Source organism: Geotrypetes seraphini, chromosome 4, assembly GCF_902459505.1.
Source record: "Geotrypetes seraphini chromosome 4, aGeoSer1.1, whole genome shotgun sequence".
NCBI classification, from domain to species: Eukaryota; Metazoa; Chordata; class Amphibia; order Gymnophiona; family Dermophiidae; genus Geotrypetes; species Geotrypetes seraphini.
This window is the reverse complement of record NC_047087.1, coordinates 100796076-100816858: the sequence shown is the minus strand read 5'-3', so window position 1 is coordinate 100816858 and position 20783 is coordinate 100796076. Positions and strand designations below refer to the sequence as shown.

Here is a 20783-nt window from a genome sequence, read left to right as displayed (position 1 = left end):
GTGCCCACCGCTTTGAATGTAAGCTTTGAAATGCCAAATATGAGCCTCCTGTCTTGTTAAATCACTTGTGTCTACCTATCTGCTGATCTTTAGCAACACTTAACCAGCCAGTGTCGCTAACCAGTTACATAGGTGGATAAAGTTAGGACAGTAAAAAGGCTCTCCTAACTTTATACATCAAGCTAATCACCCTTTAGCCTGAATATCAGCTTGTATGTGGCTATCTTCTGGCTGACCACTGTAAATGAATATTCAATGCTGGAGTCTGGACACAATCTGGCACTGAATATCCAGGCTGAATTCAGCCTGTGGATGTCAGCAGGACCACTGACCACCATGGGCTGAATATTACATCCCCAAGTCCCTAATCATAATATAATGCTACTGAATTAAATAGAAAAACATTTTTTTTCCAATATGCTTTCCAATTCTTCCATTCAAATGATACACACAATGCTAATTTTGTCAGCAAAGGATGAAACTTATCTGAAAATGATTTTGAGTTATGGGCAAGCAGATTGTTTCCTCACATCTTCCTACCAATTGCCAAATGCGTCTGAAAGCAATCCAGCAAGAATGTCTCCACTCTTAATTCAGGGCTAAATAAATGCACGTGGCCTGCCCTTTTCACTCTTTCACACTGCAAAATTGTCATGTAGACAGCAGAGCTGCCAAGTTACCTGGTTCCAGAAGGGAGGTTTTAGGCCAGTCCTGGATGCCGGACAACCCTATCATTGTGCAAAATAAATACCATACTACTTTTGAGGTGAAAATTTAAAACTAGGACTGGACAAGTCTTCCTTCTGGAACTAGTTAACCTGGCAGTTCTGATACAGCACTTTTTAAATTTTTTTTTTTAGATGTCAAGTGGTCAACTAATGCCTCTTATCCAAAGGTACAGTTGTTTTTACCCTTGATACGCTTATAACACATAAAGTATAAAAGGAGAGAGAAAGAAAAAAAGAGGCTAACACAGACGGATGACTTATGTAATAAATCATTTATATGACTTTTACATCCCAAAAATAAAACAGCATTTGTGTGAATTTCCTCTGGATTGGTGTCTATGAGATATGCACCTTACACTGCCGCACTGTTACTTGGGCACTATTTTAGAGCTACTCTTAAAGAAGACAAGGAATGCCAATTCCTATTTGTTTATGGTAAGAAGGTCACTTGTGCAGCTGTGAAAAAGTCAGAGGTCTGGTTTAAGAAACAAAGTTAGAAAGGTGAGTGGTTTCTCCTCAAAGAACTGGGTTTTTTTTGTTTGTTTTAATAGCAGAGCTACTCCACATTGCATGATAAGTACCGTTAACTACACTTGTATGCACTTCTGGGAATACACACTTACGAGTATTAAATGTGCAGATTTTCAAGACTCAATAATTTTCTATATCGTCCTGTACTTCTGCTTTTGTTTGTATGCACAGGTTCTTTGGTTGTACGTACAAAACTACTGAACTGTGGTCTTGCGCATTCGAATAACATTATAAATCCGAAGTCAGAACCATTACATTGCTGCTTTCCCAGTTTACTGCTTGTGGCAAAAAGCTGCCAAGCAAGGCATGTTCAATCCCAAATGGAACCGCAGAATAAAAGTTTTTATCATGTAAATAAATACATTACAACTGAATACATTCAGCGTGTATATCATAGACATGTCTTGCACATTTCCCCTCCAGGTTCCACAATGCGTACATACAAGAGGAAACCACTGTAGCAAACCCTCCCCCCCCGCAAAAAAAAAACACCTGCTTGTGAAAACCAATTCAAGATAACTGATGCATGTACAGAGAAATGAACATAAAGATGTGATGTGAAGAATGTTAATATGTGCCAATGACTCTGCAGTACCCTGAGGCCTAAAATAACCCTAATATATTCAGAGAGATGTCAAATTCAAGAAATGTGTCATGATTGCAATATCTTTCAAGTACAAAGCAAATAGATTATCAAGTTTGACAAAATGCAGGCTTTCTGGAAAGGTTTTTCTGTGCTGCCTTCTGAGCATCAGGTTCTTCTATACTTAAGAAACGCATACAGGATGCTTTATTTCAAGCTCATATTGTGAATGTATAAAGAAAGCTGATCCAATTGTATATGAAAACTGAGGTGTGATCCCTATTAATATTTTCTGATAACCACATTGTTCAATTCTTCCACCCCTCAACCCCTTCCAAAATGACCTATGGTGCAAGGTTGGCAGAGGAGAATACAGCACCTACAGAAAGAGAGGCACTATGAATGATTGCCAGCGTGGTCCATATAGCCTGAAATTCATTTAAATATTATCGTTAAAATTAAAAAGACAAATGTTTTGTACATGTCAAATTAGCTGGCACTGGTATGCTGCTGGGTTGAGTTTGTCATCATCATAGCTGCTTTGATCATGCCATTTAGATTATAAAAATAAAGAAAAAAAAACCCACACCAAAAAAAGATGACAGGATTTTGGAATTTGCTCTGTCTGAGCATGTGCGTGCATGATACACCCTCTAGAAGGCTGTCCTGTAACTCAGAGACAAATGCTGAAAATTCATGGTCAGCTTCCAAGAGGTCCCTTTGTAAAACTGTTTTTGTCTCCATGCAAATGCAGCCTTGAACACTGAACATGGTCTCTTTTCTTAATAACAGATAGAAGTGTGCTATTTCATGCTTCCTTCCCTTCTTTAAAGGTCTTAGTGCTACCATGAGCTCATCATTTTGGTCAAGTAGAAAATGGAATAGTTTTTTCTCATTTTCATAATTTTATCTCATTCATGTGCCCAGTGAAGAGCCTGAAGCGAGCTGCCATTCCTCTCTCACCCTGTAACCCAAGAGAGTCCAGTACACACAAAAGGCTTCACTTCCACAGTGTTCCATGTAAACAAAATACATCAGAGCAGTCTCTTTCAATCTCTCATTCCTCCACAAGAAGTCTCTACCGAAATGTAGGACTTCCTGAAAGCGTGCTATTTGCTAAATGTAAAACAGGCAAAGGGTGGGCCTCTGTGTTGAACACCCAGTTGTCAAAAGGTAGTAGGTCATCACCGGAGAAGAGAAGGTATAAATACCTAGTAACAAATAAAGAAAAGACATATTATAGAACATCACAATCAGATTCTTAGTGAGCCTAGATTGAGTGTTTACAGTTAGTAACAGTTATGATTAGGTATCTAGGACATATTAGTACTACTACTATTATTATTTCTTTTATTTTAATTTATTTATGCAATTTTCAAATATTACAAGTTTACACATGATAAAGAAAATAGATAACACTTGAAAATCTCTGATAGCAATTAATTAAGGCAATAAATCATAAGTATATCTCTATATTAACCTCAATTTAAGGAAAAAAGAAATAATTAGAGAGGAGACGAGATTACAGAAATCTTGGAGGATTAGAGAACAACTTAATTTCAAAACAGATATTTTCCTTTTTCGGACCATTTAGTTAACATTCTTATATCGCGGGATTAATATCACAATCAGAGGGGGTAGATACAGCTATAGGAACTGGAGGTCTCTAGGAAATTCTTTAAATGATCTGGGTCCAAAAATACATACGTTCTGTCATTCATTTTAACTATACATTTGCATGGAAATTGAAGGAAAAACACCCCTTTGAGCTCCAGCATCTGAGGTTTAAATGCCAAAAAGGCCTTACTCCTAAGTTGCTTGGCCCTACAAAGGTCAGGAAAAATCATTACTGACTGACCCAGAAACTTTTCATTCTTAAAGCAAAAATACAGTTGAAGAATCCACTATTACTATTATTTCTATAGCACTACCAGATGTACACAGCACTGTACAGTCACAAAGAAGAAATCTAAACAGACAAGACAGACAAACAGGATGTCATGGATACAGTTAAGGAAAACGGTTAATCTGCTGGCTGGGAGGGGGCAGAGGGGAGTAGGGTTATAGATTGAAGGCTATATCAATACATCACATTTTCTAACAGTTACAGATAAACCAATAATTCAAATTGCTGTGCTTCAGGCATAACAGAAGCTGTTGAAAATTGTGGCATACTATTTTCATTCACTCCTCAAAACCCCAAAGCTCTATTTTCACCTATAAAATTAAGAAGCTAGGAAGAACCAAACAGGAAAATGTTCTTTGAAACAACTGCAACAGATGGCCCTTATTAAGATGGCTTGGTGAAATCCACTGTTTATTCCTAGGATAAGCAGAATAAAATCTGTTTTACTATTTGAGATCTTGCCAGTTCCTTGGGATCTGGGTTGGCCATTGTTGGAAACAGAATACTGGTATAGGGACGCTGGATCATCTGATGTTCTATTGTCCTTTGATACTCAACTTTTGGAAGTCAATATGGGGACAAATTAATATCATACTGGAGTCATCGATTCCATTGACAGATGATGTTGTCATATGTGGGATGATATTGCATCTTAAACCCTCATTGGACAGATATAAATGTTGGCTTTTCCTTATTATGACGGGATAGTCATGCAAATGATTGGAAAAATTGGGATCGCCTTAGTTTTACTTTTTGGTGGGCGAATTTATGCTTAAATTATAAGTATGAGAAAATGAAGGCTGACATGCTAGGGCATACTAAGATATTCAAATTAGTTTTGGGTCCATTGATGTCTTTTGTGGATTCATTATAGTTGTCTTTTATCTTTATTTTCCATTGTTTTAGCACCCATACATCCAGGATAAGGTAGGGGGGATAGCTTTTGTTTGGTATTATTATTATTATTATTAATAACAACAGTTTATATACCGCAGGACCGTGAAGTTCTATGTGGTTTACAATGATTAGAAAGATGCTACAAATTGAGTAGAACTTAAATAATTGAAGAATAGTGGCTAACTGTTTAAGGGAACAGTTGTAATGGGGGGGATTGAGATGGGAGATTGTGATGGAAGAGATTATGCAGATCCGCTACCTAGATATTTCAAGAACAGGTATGTCTTTAGGCGTTTCTTAAATTCACCATAGTTATTTGCATTTATAATTAGTTTTTCTAGGTCTTTGCCCTATTATGCTGCCTGGTAAGAGATGGAAAATGTTGGATGGGAGAGGTTTTTTAAAAAAATTGATACTGATTGATTATAAATGCTTATTATGATTATTAATATCTGTATGTATATTGTTTTGCACTTTTTGTTAGCTTTGAAAACTTAATAAAGATTAAAAAAAAAAAAAAAAAATTCTTATGTTCTTAAGGATGTATAGAGTAAACTTATCTCTGGAGGAATCGATAATTAAACTCTGTGATGATAATCAATGGCAATTTCAATAATCACAGCTCTTATACCAAAATTAAATAATATATGAATAATACTCTTATTAAAGTGTGAAGTGCTCAGACCTTTAACCTGTGTTTTTAGTGTTATCACCAAAACGAGGTTAACAAGGGGACCATCATTGCCTTCACTGTCCCCTGACCACCTGCATTATATAAACAAACTCTCAGCGTGATTTGTTCATAATGAATGATGTACTTATCTTTGCCAGGTGGTAGTTGATGATGTTAGACCTCGTTCAGACAAACGTAAACCAAGTGATGTGACTTTAAAAATTTTTTCTCTATATATGCGTTTCAATCTATGGTCCCTGTCCCCCCGACAGGAACAGGGACCATAGATTGAAACGCATATATAGAGAAAAAATTTTTAAAGTCACATCACTTGGTTTACGTTTGTCTGAACGAGGTCTAACATCATCAACTACCACCTGGCAAAGATAAGTACATCATTCATTATGAACAAATCACGCTGAGAGTTTGTTTATATAATGCAGGTGGTCAGGGGACAGTGAAGGCAATGATGGTCCCCTTGTTAACCTCGTTTTGGTGATAACACTAAAAACACAGGTTATAAGGTCTGAGCACTTCACACTTTAATAAGAGTATTATTCATATATTATTTAATTTTGGTATAAGAGCTGTGATTATTGAAATTGCTTAAGGATGTATAGGCCACAATTCTTCCAACCACAATTAAAGCAAGTCCTCGTTATACTAGGCAAACATAATTATCCAATTATCTTATTTAATTTTAGAGAATTTATTTTATTAAGTAGGAAATGGATCAGGGATACACAAACTTTTCAGTTCCAGGCTGCTGTTCATGCTCACAGTTCAATCCAGCAAAGGAATTCTTGCATGTTATGGGTTTTTACTCCTGATATCTGACAACACTCACAGGGCAGGATCAGTCATGTCTCCCTGCACTGAAGATACCAGCACCAGGCAGGGAAGGAATTTCCCCCTTCTCTTGCTCTTTGAATTTTTGGAGGTGGGGGGCATTCCTGATGGAGCCCCATGAGGATCAAGCTCTGCAATTCAGTAATAAGCCTATGTATAACAAGGCCTGGAAACTATAACTTCTTTGAAGGTGTGAATAAACATGTGGATAAAGGTGAGCCGGTTGATGTAATGTATCTAGATTTTCAGAAAGCTTTTGACAAAGTTCTTCATGAGAGGCTCCTGAGAAAATTATAGAGTCATGGGATAGGTGGCAAAGTTCAGTTGTAGATTAGGAATTGGTTATCGGATAGAAAACAGAGAGTAGGGTTAAAAGGTAATTTTTCTCAGTGGAGGAGAGCAAACAGTGGAGTGCCACAGGGAACTGTACTGGGACTGGTGCTATTTAACTTATTTATAAATTATCTGGAAATTGGAACAATGAGTGAGGTGATTAAATTTGCAGATGACACTAAACTGTTCAAAGTTGTTAAAACGCATGTGGATTGTGAAAAATTGCAGGCAGACCTTAGGAAATTGGAAGACTGGGCGTCCAACTGGCAGATTAAATTTAATGTGGACAAGTGCAAAGTGATGCACATTAGGAAGAATAACCTGAATCACAGTTACCGAATGTTAGGGTCCATCTTGGGGGTTAGTGCCCAAGAAAAGGATCTGGGTGTCATTATAGACAATATGATGAAACTTACCAAATGTGTGGCGGCAGCCAATAAAGCAAACAAGATACTAGGCATTATTAAACAGGGATGGAGTATTGTATTCAATTCTGGTCTTCTTATCTCAAAAAAGATATAGTGACACTAGAAAAGGTTCAAAGAAGAGCAACCAAGATGATAAAGGGGATGGAACTCCTCTCGTATGAGGTAAGACTAAAAAGGTTAAGACTTTTCAGCTTGGAAAAGACACGGCTGAGGGGAGATATGACTGAAGTCTACAAAATCCTGAGTGGAGTAGAACGGTACAAGTGGATCGATTTTTCACTCCGTCAAAAAATACAAAGACTAGGAAACACAATGAAATTATAGGGAAATACTTTTAAAACCAATAGGAGGTAATATTTTTTCACTCAAAGAATAGTTAAGCTCTGAAACACATTGCCAGAGGTTGTGGTAAGAGCAGATAGTGTAGCTGGTTTTAAGAAGGGTTTGGACAATTTCCTGGTGGTAAAGTCTAAAGTCTGTTATTGAGAAAAACATGGGGCAAGCCACTGCTTGCCCTGGATTGGTAGCATGGAATGTTGCTACTCTTTGGGTTTTGGCCAGGTACTAGTGACCTGGATTGGCATTGTGGGAACAGGCTACTGGGCTTGATGGACCTTTGCACTGACCCAGTAAGGCTATTCTTATATTCTTACAGTACTTTTTCAGGTCCGGTGTAGGGAAGAGTGCAGGCACAATCTCAATACAGGAATAGGACGAGACTTGAATTAACACTGCCCATGAATTTTGAGTTATATGGCATAAGTGCTTTTGGTTTTGGACCAAGTGGAAAAATTTTAAGGCTCTACTTGTTGTGTGAAATACTTCTGTCTTTAGCTACAACAGAAAGCTGGTTATTATCCAGCTCCATGCTAATAGCAGACAAACAGGATAGCAGATATTCTGCTTTATGGCTGTGAGGTACATTCATTCTTTGGCAGTAGTAGTAAATTAGTGACAGAATATTGTCCTAATCCTGTAGTGAAGTACAGGAAGCAGCCAAAACTACTTGGTGCTGATATTTAAGATACATGTGTTCAGCAACAAGTATATATTAAGGGGTGTAGCAAGACATGTGCAGTTGCACAGTGGGCATGGGAGGCAGGTCACCAAAATTCTGTCCTGTCCATTGCCTTCCCTGGTTGGCCACAATGCAATGGGTGGGGTGAGAGCACTAAGGAGTGTGTTGCACAGGGTACGTTCTTTGCTAAGGATACTCCTGTGTATAATAGTTCTTCCATAAAACAGCAGTCTTGCTTGATATACTTTTTAAAAAAACCAACCCAAACCATTATTTTACTGTAGAGCTCTCTAACCTTTAATACTTGATTTTAAATCCCAGTGTTGTTCAACTCACTCAGGGTCTGGGACAATCCAATTTTGCCTTAAGCCCGCTCAGCAGCCAGGTGCACCAACTGTTACTAGCAAGGATCACCAAGCCCCGTCAGATGAAGGAATCCAGAGCCACATCAAGCCAGGTAAAGCATGGCAGTTAATGACAGAAGGTTAAAGCTGCTGATATTGACACCATGAGTGTATTTAGCTCCTGCACAAGAACTGAGCATGCTCACTATGCTGGCATCAGTGGGTCAATATGCTGCTGAAGATTGTGGTATTTTAGCAGCCTCAGGGTGGCAATAGATGACTTTAGCTGGCAGGGCTTGGAAATTCCCACCAGCTAAGATTTTGTTTTTTTAATTTGGAATGGGAGGGAAGAAGAAAGGGGAAGCAGAGAAAATGGGATGCCTATTGCCACTGTTCCCTCCCTCCCCAGTGTGGCTCTGGATATGCTACTGGACTTACTTTCTTGACTTTGGTATAAGGAACAGGTATAAAAAAACAAGTTTAGCTCTTTTTAATTAGTGATGCATATCACCATAGTGAAGTAGCAATCAAACCTTCATTCTATCCCAGTAGATCACTGATGGGCTTACCAGAAACCATCCTTCATATTGCTCAAGGGTGTTTTTCACTCTTCAATGTGAATATAACATACATGATAAGCCATCTCCCCAGAAAGGAAAATAAAGAAAATTACTATGTTCTTTGCCTTCTGGCTATGACAATGCCATGCCAGCTGATTCTGTCCTGATGTCCTGTATAGCATTCCAGTACCAGGAACAATTAGCATGTTATAAAAAGCCACTCACAGCGTCAACATTTACAGTACACAATACTTAAAAAAATATATATATATTAAGCATTCTTACAAAGTAAAAGCATCTTATGGGTATATCATGTCTATATATTTGGTTCTTGTCCAGGGAGTGCTGCATCTGAATTTGCTTGGCTCACATTTCAACCATCTTGCTTTGGCTTTCCACAGTAAAAGTTAAGAATTCTATTGCATTTTCCTCTGGATATACATACTGACGTGTTTTTATTTGAAACAGATAATCAAGAAAGGTTATTTTCTGAACCTTGACTCAAGATTTGGTGCTTGGGCCTGTTCTTTTAAACATTTTGGTAAGAAATATTGCTGAAGGGCTGTCTGATAAGATTTGCCTCTTTGCAGCTGATACCAAAGTCTGCAATAGAGTAAATACCCTTGATGGTGTGGATAACATGAGAATGGATGTAGTGAAGCTTGAAGATTGGTCTGAAATTTGGCAGTTAAAATTTAATGCTAAAAAAATGCAAGGTCATGTATTTGGGCTGAAAAAACCTAAGGGAATGGTACAGTTTAGGGGTGAAGAACTTTTGTGCACAAATTTGAATTTCCCTACTGCTGCAGAGATGTGATTCTCTTCTTCAAGACTTTCCCTTATTGTTACTATGTTATGCATTTTTCTGTGCATGCCAGAAGGTATGATTTTTGTTCTGGCTCATGCCTCTGCAAGTCAGTTCCTATTTGGTCATAACTAACATGTTTTCCAAATATGTATATGTTTCATGACCAGTTATGAAAATTTAATAAAAAAGGTTAAAAATGAAAAGAGGAGCAGGACTTGGGTGCGATAGCGTGTGATGATCTTAAGATGGCCAAAGAGGTTGAAAGGGCAACTGCAAAAGCTAGACCGATGCTTGGGTGTATAGTGAGACGAATGGCCAATAGGAAAAAGGAGGCATTGATGCTACTATATATGACTCTAGTGAGACCTCATTTACAATGTTATATACAATTCTGGAGACCACTTTCAATGATGCCTATATAAAATAGGCATTACAAATTATCTCTAATGGCACACAAATATTTGTACAAATTTACACTTACTCCAACAATGCAAAAATGTGTATGTGTGTGCTCATTGTTTTTGGTGCCAGATTTATAGAATTTCCACCTATAAGATTCATTTCAAGATTTATGTGATAAAACTGGCATAGAATGAAATGCATAGGTTTTTCTAAAATTCAACATTTTTTACATATACAAAACGTAAGTCATGCAAATTTTAAACAACACTTATAAATCAGCATGCTTTAGCTTTCTGAATGTACGTATATTTACTCCAGTTCTTGTGGGAAATGAAAAATATTTGTTTTCATGAAAACTTGATTTTTCCCTGATGCAACTAAAATGGACTTAGCGGGTTTTAGAAATAAGACTTTGAATTGGTGCCTCAGTCTAGGTGCCCCAGTGCTGTTCACTTAGCTTCAATTCTATAACTGCATCTTGGTGCCAAGATTCCATTTATATAACACTAGTGGAAGTTGGCATTGGTGTGCCCATGTTTAGGTATATACCCTCTTATGCCATGCGTAAGTTGGTGCACCTGGACACACAAGGTGATATGAGAATGTATAGAATTCTATAAACTATGTAGGTAACTCGGAGACACGTCCATGTGTACATCCACTTGCAGTTAGGCACTATGGCACTTAGGTGCTCTGCCTAGTGCGAACAAGCGTCTTGTCGATTAATAGCAACTTTGAAATGTACTAGGTGCTAATTTCTACAACTGCTCTGAGAGCACAAATGTCCCACCTGATTACCGTATTTTCACGTAGATAACGCGCACCCGTGTAAAACGCGCACACGGGTATAGCGCGCGGAAAACACAAATTTATGTACAGAAATTTTTATATACCGCGCACACCCGTATATCGCGCATGCTGCCCGACTCTCCTTTCGCCTGCCCCGACTCTCCTCTGGAGACCCCGACTCTCTTTTCGCCCGCCCCGACTCTCCTTTCCCCCTTGAAGTCCTGTCCCTACCCTGAAAGCCTGATGCCCCCTCCCCGACATCTGATTCACCCCCCCACAGGACCGCTCGCACCCCCACAGCCTCCCCCCCTCCCCCATGGAGAAGCTGTCTACCTTGTTTCCGGATGCCAGCGAGCCCAGCTGTTTCCTCTGCCGGCAGTCCCGCCCCTTCTCTGAGCCCTGCTGCGCTGCTTCCTCTTCCGGCGGTCCCGCCCTTTCTCTGACGTCAGAGAAAGGGCGGGACCGCCTGAAGAGGAAGCAGCGCAGCACAGGGCTCTGAGAAGGGGCAGGACCGCCGGCAGAGGAAGCAGCTGGGCTGGCATCCGGAAACAAGGTAGACAGCTTCTCCATGGGGGAAGGGGGGAGGCTATGGGGGTGCGAGCGGTCCTTCGGGTGGGGGTGCGAGCTGTCCTTCGGGGTGGGAGTGCGAGCGCTCCTTCCAGGTGATGAATCGGGCATCGGGGGGGGGGGGAACTATGTAAAAAAAATTTGTATAACGCGCAAGGTTATGCGCGGTTTGTAAAAACCACGTATGATGCGCGCGTTATATGCGTGAAAATACGGTACTGGATTTTATAAGGTCCGTAGTCTCTTCAGACCATACAGATCAAATGAAAGTATGTAGCTTCTTGGCACTGCACGTAACCCCTTAGATAATTTTTTAGATGCAAAAAACATCCTTTATAAAATTACCTGCTTTGGACCATATTCTATATATGGTGCCCCAAAAATCATCACCAACTAGATTGGCGCTTAGTGCAATTTTATAAAAGATACACACACCTTTTAGAATTGTGTTAAGCGACAATACGTCATAACTTTGAGGTGCACCTATTTAGTCCAAGAAAAACCAGGTCTAAGTATTTGAAGCTAAATTGTGCGCACATTAGGCGTATTCTACTGTATAATAGTGCACTTAAATTTTAGGAATGCTCACAATTTGCCCATGCTCCTCCCCTGGCCAAGCCCCATTTTAGGATTTGTGCATTAGAACTGACACAAACTTTATACGGTAGAATGCGCCTACCAAGTTTTAATCTAATCTAATTAGGACTTCTTAATTGCACTTTTCCAGTACAGGTTCAAGGCGATTTACAGGTTAAGAGGTCAATTTAGCAACATGGGTAATTTATAACATAGAGAAGCAAGTGAATATTGTTTTGGAGGGAAGATACAGAATGGTACAAAGATATTACTACTATCCATTCAGTCATGTCCGACCCTTGGATACTCTGTAAGCAAGTCCTCGCCATGCTTCCCTGTTTTCCATGGCTTCTTTCAATTGTGCACATAATTTCTAATTAATGCCAATTAGCATAAATTATAAGTTAATTGCCAATTATTTGTGCCGATTAGACTTGTTAATTGTATGCACACCAATTTGCACACACAACTTAAGGCACTATATGACGGCCACTCAAGCCGCAAGGCTAGACAACCAGATCTCCAACCTTCTGATGACCACCCCAGACTACAAGACATTCAGAAAAGAAATAAAAACTATACTTTTCAAGAAATTCCTGAAACAGCCCTAACTTCACATATTCTTAACAACGCTAAAATTGACAAAAGACCTACTCTTTACTACCCTAGTAATGACAATTTTGTTTCCATTGTAACCCCCTTCTATAATTCTTTTGTAAGCCGCCTTAATCTTAACAACCCGAGAAATGTCAAAAGATCTACTCTTTACTACTCTAGTAAATCAATTGTTCTCCCATTGTAACCCCATTTTATAAATCTTTTGTAAGCCGCCTTGAACCGCAAGGTAATGGCGGAATAGAAATCCCTAATGTAATGTAATGTAATGTAATTTGGGGGTATATGTGTTTCTTAAATATATACTGCATTTGGATTTTTCATATTTCAGTTTTCATAAAGTTTGACCACAGATACATACCAGGATAAGAGTAGTTAGCACCTTATCAAACCATAACGAAATGTCTTTAAATGGGACTGAAAAACCATGTCTATTTTATATTAAGGCTCTCATTATGCCAGTATTTAACAAGCACCTCTTACACCTATGGTAGACCTATGGTAGACCTGCTCAGCAATTTTATATCTGTTTCACTGCACAGTAACTTGCAAGTCAGATCACATACTAATTGCAATTACCATCAGGGCAATATTTATGCTCTATGAAGCAAAGAGATTTTATTATGATAATGTTGACATAGGAAGCAAGCAGCTTATGAGAGTTGACATGAGCAAAAAATTTAACTATCTACTTATGTACCTTGCATACAGTGATGGCTGCTGATATGTTACTGGTATGTTTTCAGAATTTTTCTCCTTCATCCTGATGCTCAACTGTGATATCATGAACATACATTAGTCAGAGAAACAGATCCATGATGACAGATAAAGGACAAATGGCCCATCCAATCTGCCCATCTGCAGCATCCAATTGGCATGGGGGATTATATTTGAGGATACTAAATTATATCAAGAGAGACAGTCATGCTCTCTGCTTTCACCTCTTCCTACTTTAAGAGAAGTAGAAGAGATTTCCACATAACAAGGGTTTAGAAAGCTACCCATTGCCCTGGGCTTAAAGTTTCAGCTGATTTCAAAACTTCATTTAAACCTTATGTCAAAACCCCCCCCCAAAAAACGAGAAACCCCCAATACCACTGTTGCAGGTACTCAAGGCAAGATGATGTTGATCTCTCATCTCTTTGCATAAACTAAAGACAAATTCCCAAGTCAAGGTAAGGCTTCATCAATCTACATAAGTATTAGGCACAACAAAACCAGAAACTAATATTATGCAACAAAGTCATTTCACTCTTGGATTAAGTTATTCCAAGAGCAACTTGGATTAAATGTTTATGAGTAGAGTTTTTGGCATCAATATCAGAATCAAGTGTTAACACAAATGGAAACTATTCCACATTAGTCCCAGAATAGTTCCATATTGTACAAAACAGAGAACAAAGTCAGACTACTCCAGAACAGAATATTATACCAACTGATCCAGCAACAGAAGGGTTTGTGTATAGAAATAGTACTATGAGAGTGCTCGGTCATAGTCAGTGGAGCCTAGTCAGCCGCATCAGAATAAAGGCTGCAGGTAGCTCTGATCTCATCATAATTCTAAAAACTAAGGCAAATGCTGACAATTTGATTCCTCTCAGGAGCACGGACTTCAGGGACTTGAACCTCCTCACTTTTGGCTCAAGCAACAAAATCCATGGCAGGTCAATCACAATCTGCTAGTTATTTCTTTCCAAGTACAATAAAACCTTGGATTGCAAGTAACTTGGTTTGCAAGTGTTTTGCAAGGCAAGCAAAATGTTTTATTAAATTTTAACTTGATATACAAGCAATGTCTTGCAAAACAAGTACATACAGTATACACACATCACATCTGAGCCGATGGGTCTTCTCTCTCTGATGCTGCAAGAGTGTAGTGACTGTTCTAAACAAAAACAAGCAAAGTCTTGCAATACTAGTACATACAGTATACACGTGTCACATCATCACAACTGAGCTGACGGTTCTCTCTCTGATACTACAGGAGTGTAGCGACTGTTCTAAATGAGCGAGGTCTTGCAATACGAGTACGTATGGTATTTTGTATTAAAGTTTTTGAGTTGTGGAAAATTGTCTGAGTTTCCATTTTTTCTTATTAGGAAATTCACTTTGAATTACAAGTGTTTTGGATTACAAGCATGCTTCTGGAACGAATTATGCTCGCAAACCAAGATTTTACTGTACTCAGAATTGGATAGCCCTATAAGGGAAATTTAAGCAGGGCCATTCAGCAGTGCTCCTTAATTTGCAGTGTAGCAGAAGTCCAACTACTGGCTTTCCCTTCTGCAAGTAGCCTGCCATATCTGTTGCTTATTTAAAAAAACAACAAATCTGCAATAGAAATGCAGCTTTGGAACAGAGCACAAGATGAGGGTGAAAGATTCAAGAATAAGGAACTATTTCTTTACAGAAATGGTGGTGGATACAAAGAACAGCTTCTTGGTGAAGTGATGGAGTCTGAAAAGAAGAAAGCATGGGACAAACTCAGAGGATTCTTTGAGGAAAAGAAGGAATTTTTATAGCTGAGCAGCTGATAGGCATGGAAGAGAATGGATAGGCACACTGATTTAATCTGCTGTTATTTTCTCTGGATATCTACTCTGAGCCTAAAATAGGAGCCACCCAATGAAATGTATAAATTCAACAAAACACAGCATAACATTAGATCAGGGGTGTCCAACCTCAGACACTGCTTCATCTCATGATCTAGCTCTCAACTCCCCCATCTACCTCCTCTCTGTGCCCAGCATCTTTAATTTAATCTTCGGGCAGCTGGCAGCAGCAATGAAGTAAGCCTGCTGCCACTGGTCTGCCCTGGAAGCCATCTCTCTGCAGCATCTTCTTATTCCCGCGTGAGACCTGTAGCGAGGCGGCTTCCGGGACAGGCCAGCGGTAGCAGGCTCACCTTGTTGTTACTGCTGGCTGCCAGAAGATTAAATTACAGCGGCCGAGTATGGGGAAGAAGTAAGCGGGGGAGTCGAGAGAACTGGCTAAACTCAGACAGACTCCCCCTAGGTAGGAGGACTTGAAGTCTGAGTTTCCATGGGATAGAATAAAGTATTGTTATCAATCCCAGGAGAGGTGTCCATAAAAGGAAGCACCAGTAAGTTCCCTGAGCTGTCAGTTGAACAGGAAATCAGAGGAAGTGAACCTATAGAATGGTAGACTTGGCCACAAGAACATACGTCCTTTCAAGGCTGGGAGACAACAATGGACCTGAGTTAAAATTAAGTTAAAGTAACTACTGTATATATTGGAATATAAACAGAGGTAACCTGCCCCCCCCCCAAAAAAAAGGAGAGGGAATAAAGGTTGACTCGAATATAAAGAAAGGTGTCCTGTCAGGCTCTGCACTCAACCCACTCCCCGGACCCACTGCAGGTCTCTCCCTGGGCCTATCTTAAGCTCTGATGGTCCAGCAGTGATCCCTCCTATAGCCTGTCCTGGCGGCTCTGCACCACCTAGCCCTCCTCCCAGACCCATCGCAGGCTTAACCTTAAAGCCTTGGTGGTTCAGTGGTGCGCTAGGGCAGATCCTCTTACGCTTCTGCCCTGTGTAGTTTCACTACTGAAAATGGCTGCTGCAAGTTCCCGCAGCAATCTCATGAGATTGCTGCATGTTTGGCAGTCCTCAAGATTGCTGCGAGAATTCATGGCAGCCATTTTCAGTAGTGAAACTGCAAGGGATGGAAGCTTAGGAGGATTGCGCCTGCCGCAGTTCACTGCTGGTCTACTAGGGATTAGGGTAGCCCTGTAATGGGTCAGAGAAGCAAGGGGTGGTGCAGAACCAGTCAGGATAGGACATGGGAGAGATCGCTCTTGACCCTACTCACCGCTAGATCACCAGGGCTTAAGGTAGGCCTGGGGAGGCTTGCGATGGGTCCTTGAGAGGGGCAGGGTGGTGCAGAGCTTGGAAGGACTCAAATATAAACCTCTGCTTTTGGATAATTTTTTGGCCCAAAAATCTGTTTATATTTGTATATATAAGATTTTTTTTTTTTTTAAATCTTTTTTGATTTTTAATCTAAAACAGGGTCATACAAATGAACAAACAGTAGGTATTACATACATTACACTAATATCTGTACAGGTAACATATATATCATTCAAGATTTTCAGTTTTCCTACATATAACAATAACATAATATAACATAATATATAGTATAAATGAAGAATAAAGTTACCCAAATGTCACCATCAATATTTATTCCCCTCCCTCCAACCCCCCACCCCCCATGGATGTGTAAAGGTGAATGAACAAAAGGAAAGATAAAATAAATATATATATTATTATAATTTTACAAATTTAGTCAATGGGCAAGATGGTGTAATGCAAACAATTTTGGGAGAACCTCTTTGGGGCTGTTTATCTATAAAGAAAATAAGTTAATATATAGATATAAAACAAAAGAAAATGATTCATTTTATATTGGACTAACTTAATACACTTTGTGATGAGCTTTCAAAGGTAACCCTTCTTCTTCAGATCAGAAATATTCTGAATTTCTGATCTGAAGAAGGGTTACCTTTGAAAGCTCATTACAAAATGCATTAAGTTAGTCCAATAAAAAAGATATCTTATTTTCTTTGTTTTAATTTCTATTTATTAACTTTAAAAGTGGACTAAGACAGCTACCCTACCACTTCTACAAAGAGAGTATTTGCTATATGGGTACAAAGAGATGAGGGAGATGCTCTATTCCTTTCTGCTCTCTTCGCCCCATTAACAAGTGTATTTTTGTTGGTGAGGATACTAAAGCTCTGTAGCTCAAATCTATCCCGGTACAAAGAAATCAGCAGTGTGCTTTCCAGTTGTAAAATGAGCATATATGAGATGTGCTGGCATCAGTGGCTGGAAAGATTGTCCATTGCCAACTTCCTCATACTGGTGGAAGTTCAGTTCATGGAACTCTAGCTGCCAAGGCTTGGGCATCCCTGCCAGCCATTCAGGATGCTGCAGCTTTGGGGGTGGGGTATGTGTGTATGTGGAGGCCCTTCCTCCCTCATGTGGCTAAGCTGTTGGAAATAAAGCATATCACTGTTTGATTTAAAAATGACATCTACTGAGATCATTCTTCTGTTCTGTTAAGTGGTATTCTTGCTTTTGGTGTGTAACTCAGTGCTAACACAGTTTTCTGGTGACAAAAACAGTATTCAAATTCAAATTTATTAGGTTTTTATATACCGCCTATCAAGGTTATCTAAGCGGTTTTACAATCAGGTACAGTATCACTTTGAATTTGCTTTCCTTTTGCTTTCCACAGCGACGGAACCTTCTCCCAATCTTGGTGCAATCCCAGCGGAGTTCCACAGGGCTCCCCTCTCCTTCTCTATTCAACATCTACATGGCATCATTGGGACATATGTTATCTGACTTAAAACTGAAATCATTCATATATGCAGATGACATTACAATTATCATCCCCATAACCTCACTGACACAAGAAACTGAACAATTCACCTCATCTGTTCTCACTAAGGTAGAGCAATGGACCACACAATTCAAACTAAAATTGAACCCTGAAAAAAACAAGCTTTTCCTGGCAAGCCCTAACCACAAGCTAACGAATACCTCTTTGAAATTAAAAGGGCTAATTTACCCAATCAACCCTACCATCAAAATCCTTGGAGTCATCCTGGACCGATGCCTGACTTTTGAAGACCATATCAATGCTCAGGTTAAAAAATGCTTTAGCACCCTCTGGAAACTCCATACTATCAAACACTATTTCAACTTCCTCTCCTTTCGCTTGCTGGTTCAGTCTCTAATCTTAAGCACCTTAGATTACTGCAATATCATTTACCTGGGATCCTTTAAGAAGACCATCAAACGCCTGAGAATCATCCAGAATACTGCCGTCCGTCTCATTTATGGTCTCAAAAAGTCAGATCATGTAAGCCCGTTCTACAGAAAACTTCACTGATTGCCGATGGAGGCAAGGGTCATCTTCAAGTTTGCCTGCCTTTGCTTCAAAACCATAACAGGCTTATCCCCAATCTACATGTCACACCACTTTGTATTTCCCAGCACCACTTGCACACGCAATGCCTATCTGTTTGCCTTCCCCTCCCTAAACGGCTGTATCTAGAAGAGAATCCTTGATAGAACATTGTTATTCCAAGCAGGCAAATGGAATAAATGCCTAACCACCGTAATTTCAAATACACCCTCCTACCAATCCTTTAGGAAATCAATTAAAACCTATCTCTTTGATAAATTTATCTGACTCCTTCTTGCCTTGTTGTATCTCTGAAATACTTCTTGTATCCCTGATATTCTTCTGTATATACCTAACCTCTCATGACTTACCAATGTAATTTGAAAATATTTTCTGTAACATTGCTGTCTGTGTACAGTCTCTTCCTCTGTAAACTGCTCTGAACTGCTTGTGGTATTTGCGGTATACAAAAATAAAGTTATTATTATTCTGCACCTGATTAAATGCGATAGTGGATGGACAATCTTTTGCTAGTTAGGCACCATCAACTCATGTTTGAGTCCTAGTGACTAGATGAATTACAGATCTAAAAAGAAATTGGTTATGTGCTAGCCTGGTAAGGTCCTCCAGCATCATCCCCATGGTTGTTTCAACATGTCCAGTCATCTGATTGCAGATCGCCCTCTTTGCCTGATTCCTTTGATCTTCCCAAACATGATGTCCTTCTCCAATGATCTTTCTTTTCTGACAGTGTGACCAAAATAAGACAGTTATAAATTCAACATTTGGGCTTCGAGTGACATAGCTGGTTTGATCTCTTCCAGAATCGATAAGTTAGTTCTTCTGGCGGTCCACTGCATGCATAAAATCCTTCCAAGCACCAAAGCTCAAATGAGTCAATCTTTCTTTCTTGTTTCTGTAATGTCCACCTTTCTTATCCATAATTGACCACAGAGAAAATGAGTGCGTGGACAAGTCTGATCTTCATTTGGAGTGTTATTTCCTTGCCTTTGAATAGTTTTGAGAGCCTTCTGTGGCAGAGCCCCATCCAGACTCACCCAGAGTACTGCCCACATGTATTCAAAACAGCACAAACAACCACTGTACAAAGGTGCAACAACAAGAAAGCTTTTATTTTTTCTAGAGACCAGAGTCCTTTTTTCACAGACTCAGGAAGGCACAAACAATTGCTTAAGTTCCATAGCCATAAGTCACTTCCACAATTATTCTCCTTATGGGCTTGGCTTATCCTGTTTCAGTAGAGACCAGTTACCTCTGGAGGTTCTTGCATCTTTCCAAGGCTACCTCAGTATACAGCTAGGAAAGGAGAACTTTCTCTCTCCCTGGGATTTATTCCTTCCTCAGAGATTTTTCTCTCTCATGGGGACTTCCATAAATGATTCTCCTCTGTGGCAGATAAACACCTCCCTGCTGAGTCCTGCACCCTGACTCAGCAGGGTTACCTTGTTAAGGTGGCTCAGCACTGATGTGTAAAGCCCAGTGCAGTCTGGGACATGCAGTCTGCTCAGTCTTGGGCTAGCAGCCCCTGCTGTATGGAGGTGGAATGGTAGCATTAGTGGAAGATAGCCCGTTACTCTTCCAAACCTTCACTGAAGAGCGACCAAGTGCTATTCTGCAGAGTATTTCTTCCCTGCTAGTTGCTTCTTCGTTTATTCTATTGCCTTCAGGTTCAAAATCTTCATCATTTTCCGTGTTCATGATCTTTGCCTTGTTTATGTTCAGTTCTAATCCCAAGTTATGACTTTTGGCTTTGATGTTTCTCAGTAAATACAGCATGTCTTCTTTGCTGCAGCTGATGAGCATTGTATCATCTGCATAGTGCAGGCTGTTTATATTTTGGCCACCAACTTTGAAACCAATGCTCTCTTCTTCTAAATTTGCTTTTCTGAAGATGGCTTCACTATAAAGGTTAAACAGGTAAGGTAAGATGCATCCTTGCCTGATGTCACGTTTTATTGTAAACCAATCAGTCAGTATTGCTATATTCTGTTTTCACTTCAGCTTCTTGATTTTCATAGAGGTTCTTTAACAGCTGAGTTAGTGTTTGGGTATTCCCATTTGTGCTAGAGTTCTCCATAGTTTATTGTGAGCCATACAGTCAAAAGCTTTGCTATAATCGATGAAGCAAAAGAACAGGGGCACTTGGTATTTTTTGCTCTTCTCCAATATCCATCTAACATTGGCAATAATGTCTCTTATTCCTCAACCTTTTCTGAA

At 39.5% G+C, this 20783-nt stretch overlaps 1 protein-coding gene across 2 annotated transcripts in view; it reads right to left on the bottom strand.

Moving 5' to 3' along the window:
* Nucleotides 1–981: 981 nt before the first annotated feature.
* MAN1A2 (mannosidase alpha class 1A member 2) overlaps nt 982–20783 on the bottom strand; it is a 394344-nt gene continuing 374542 nt past the window's right edge. For both annotated transcript variants that reach the window (XM_033941127.1, XM_033941128.1), the window contains one exon: nt 982–3053. In XM_033941127.1, the coding sequence (XP_033797018.1) occupies nt 2921–3053 (133 nt within the window). In that variant the 3' untranslated portion in view covers nt 982–2920. The remainder of the gene's footprint in view (nt 3054–20783) is intronic.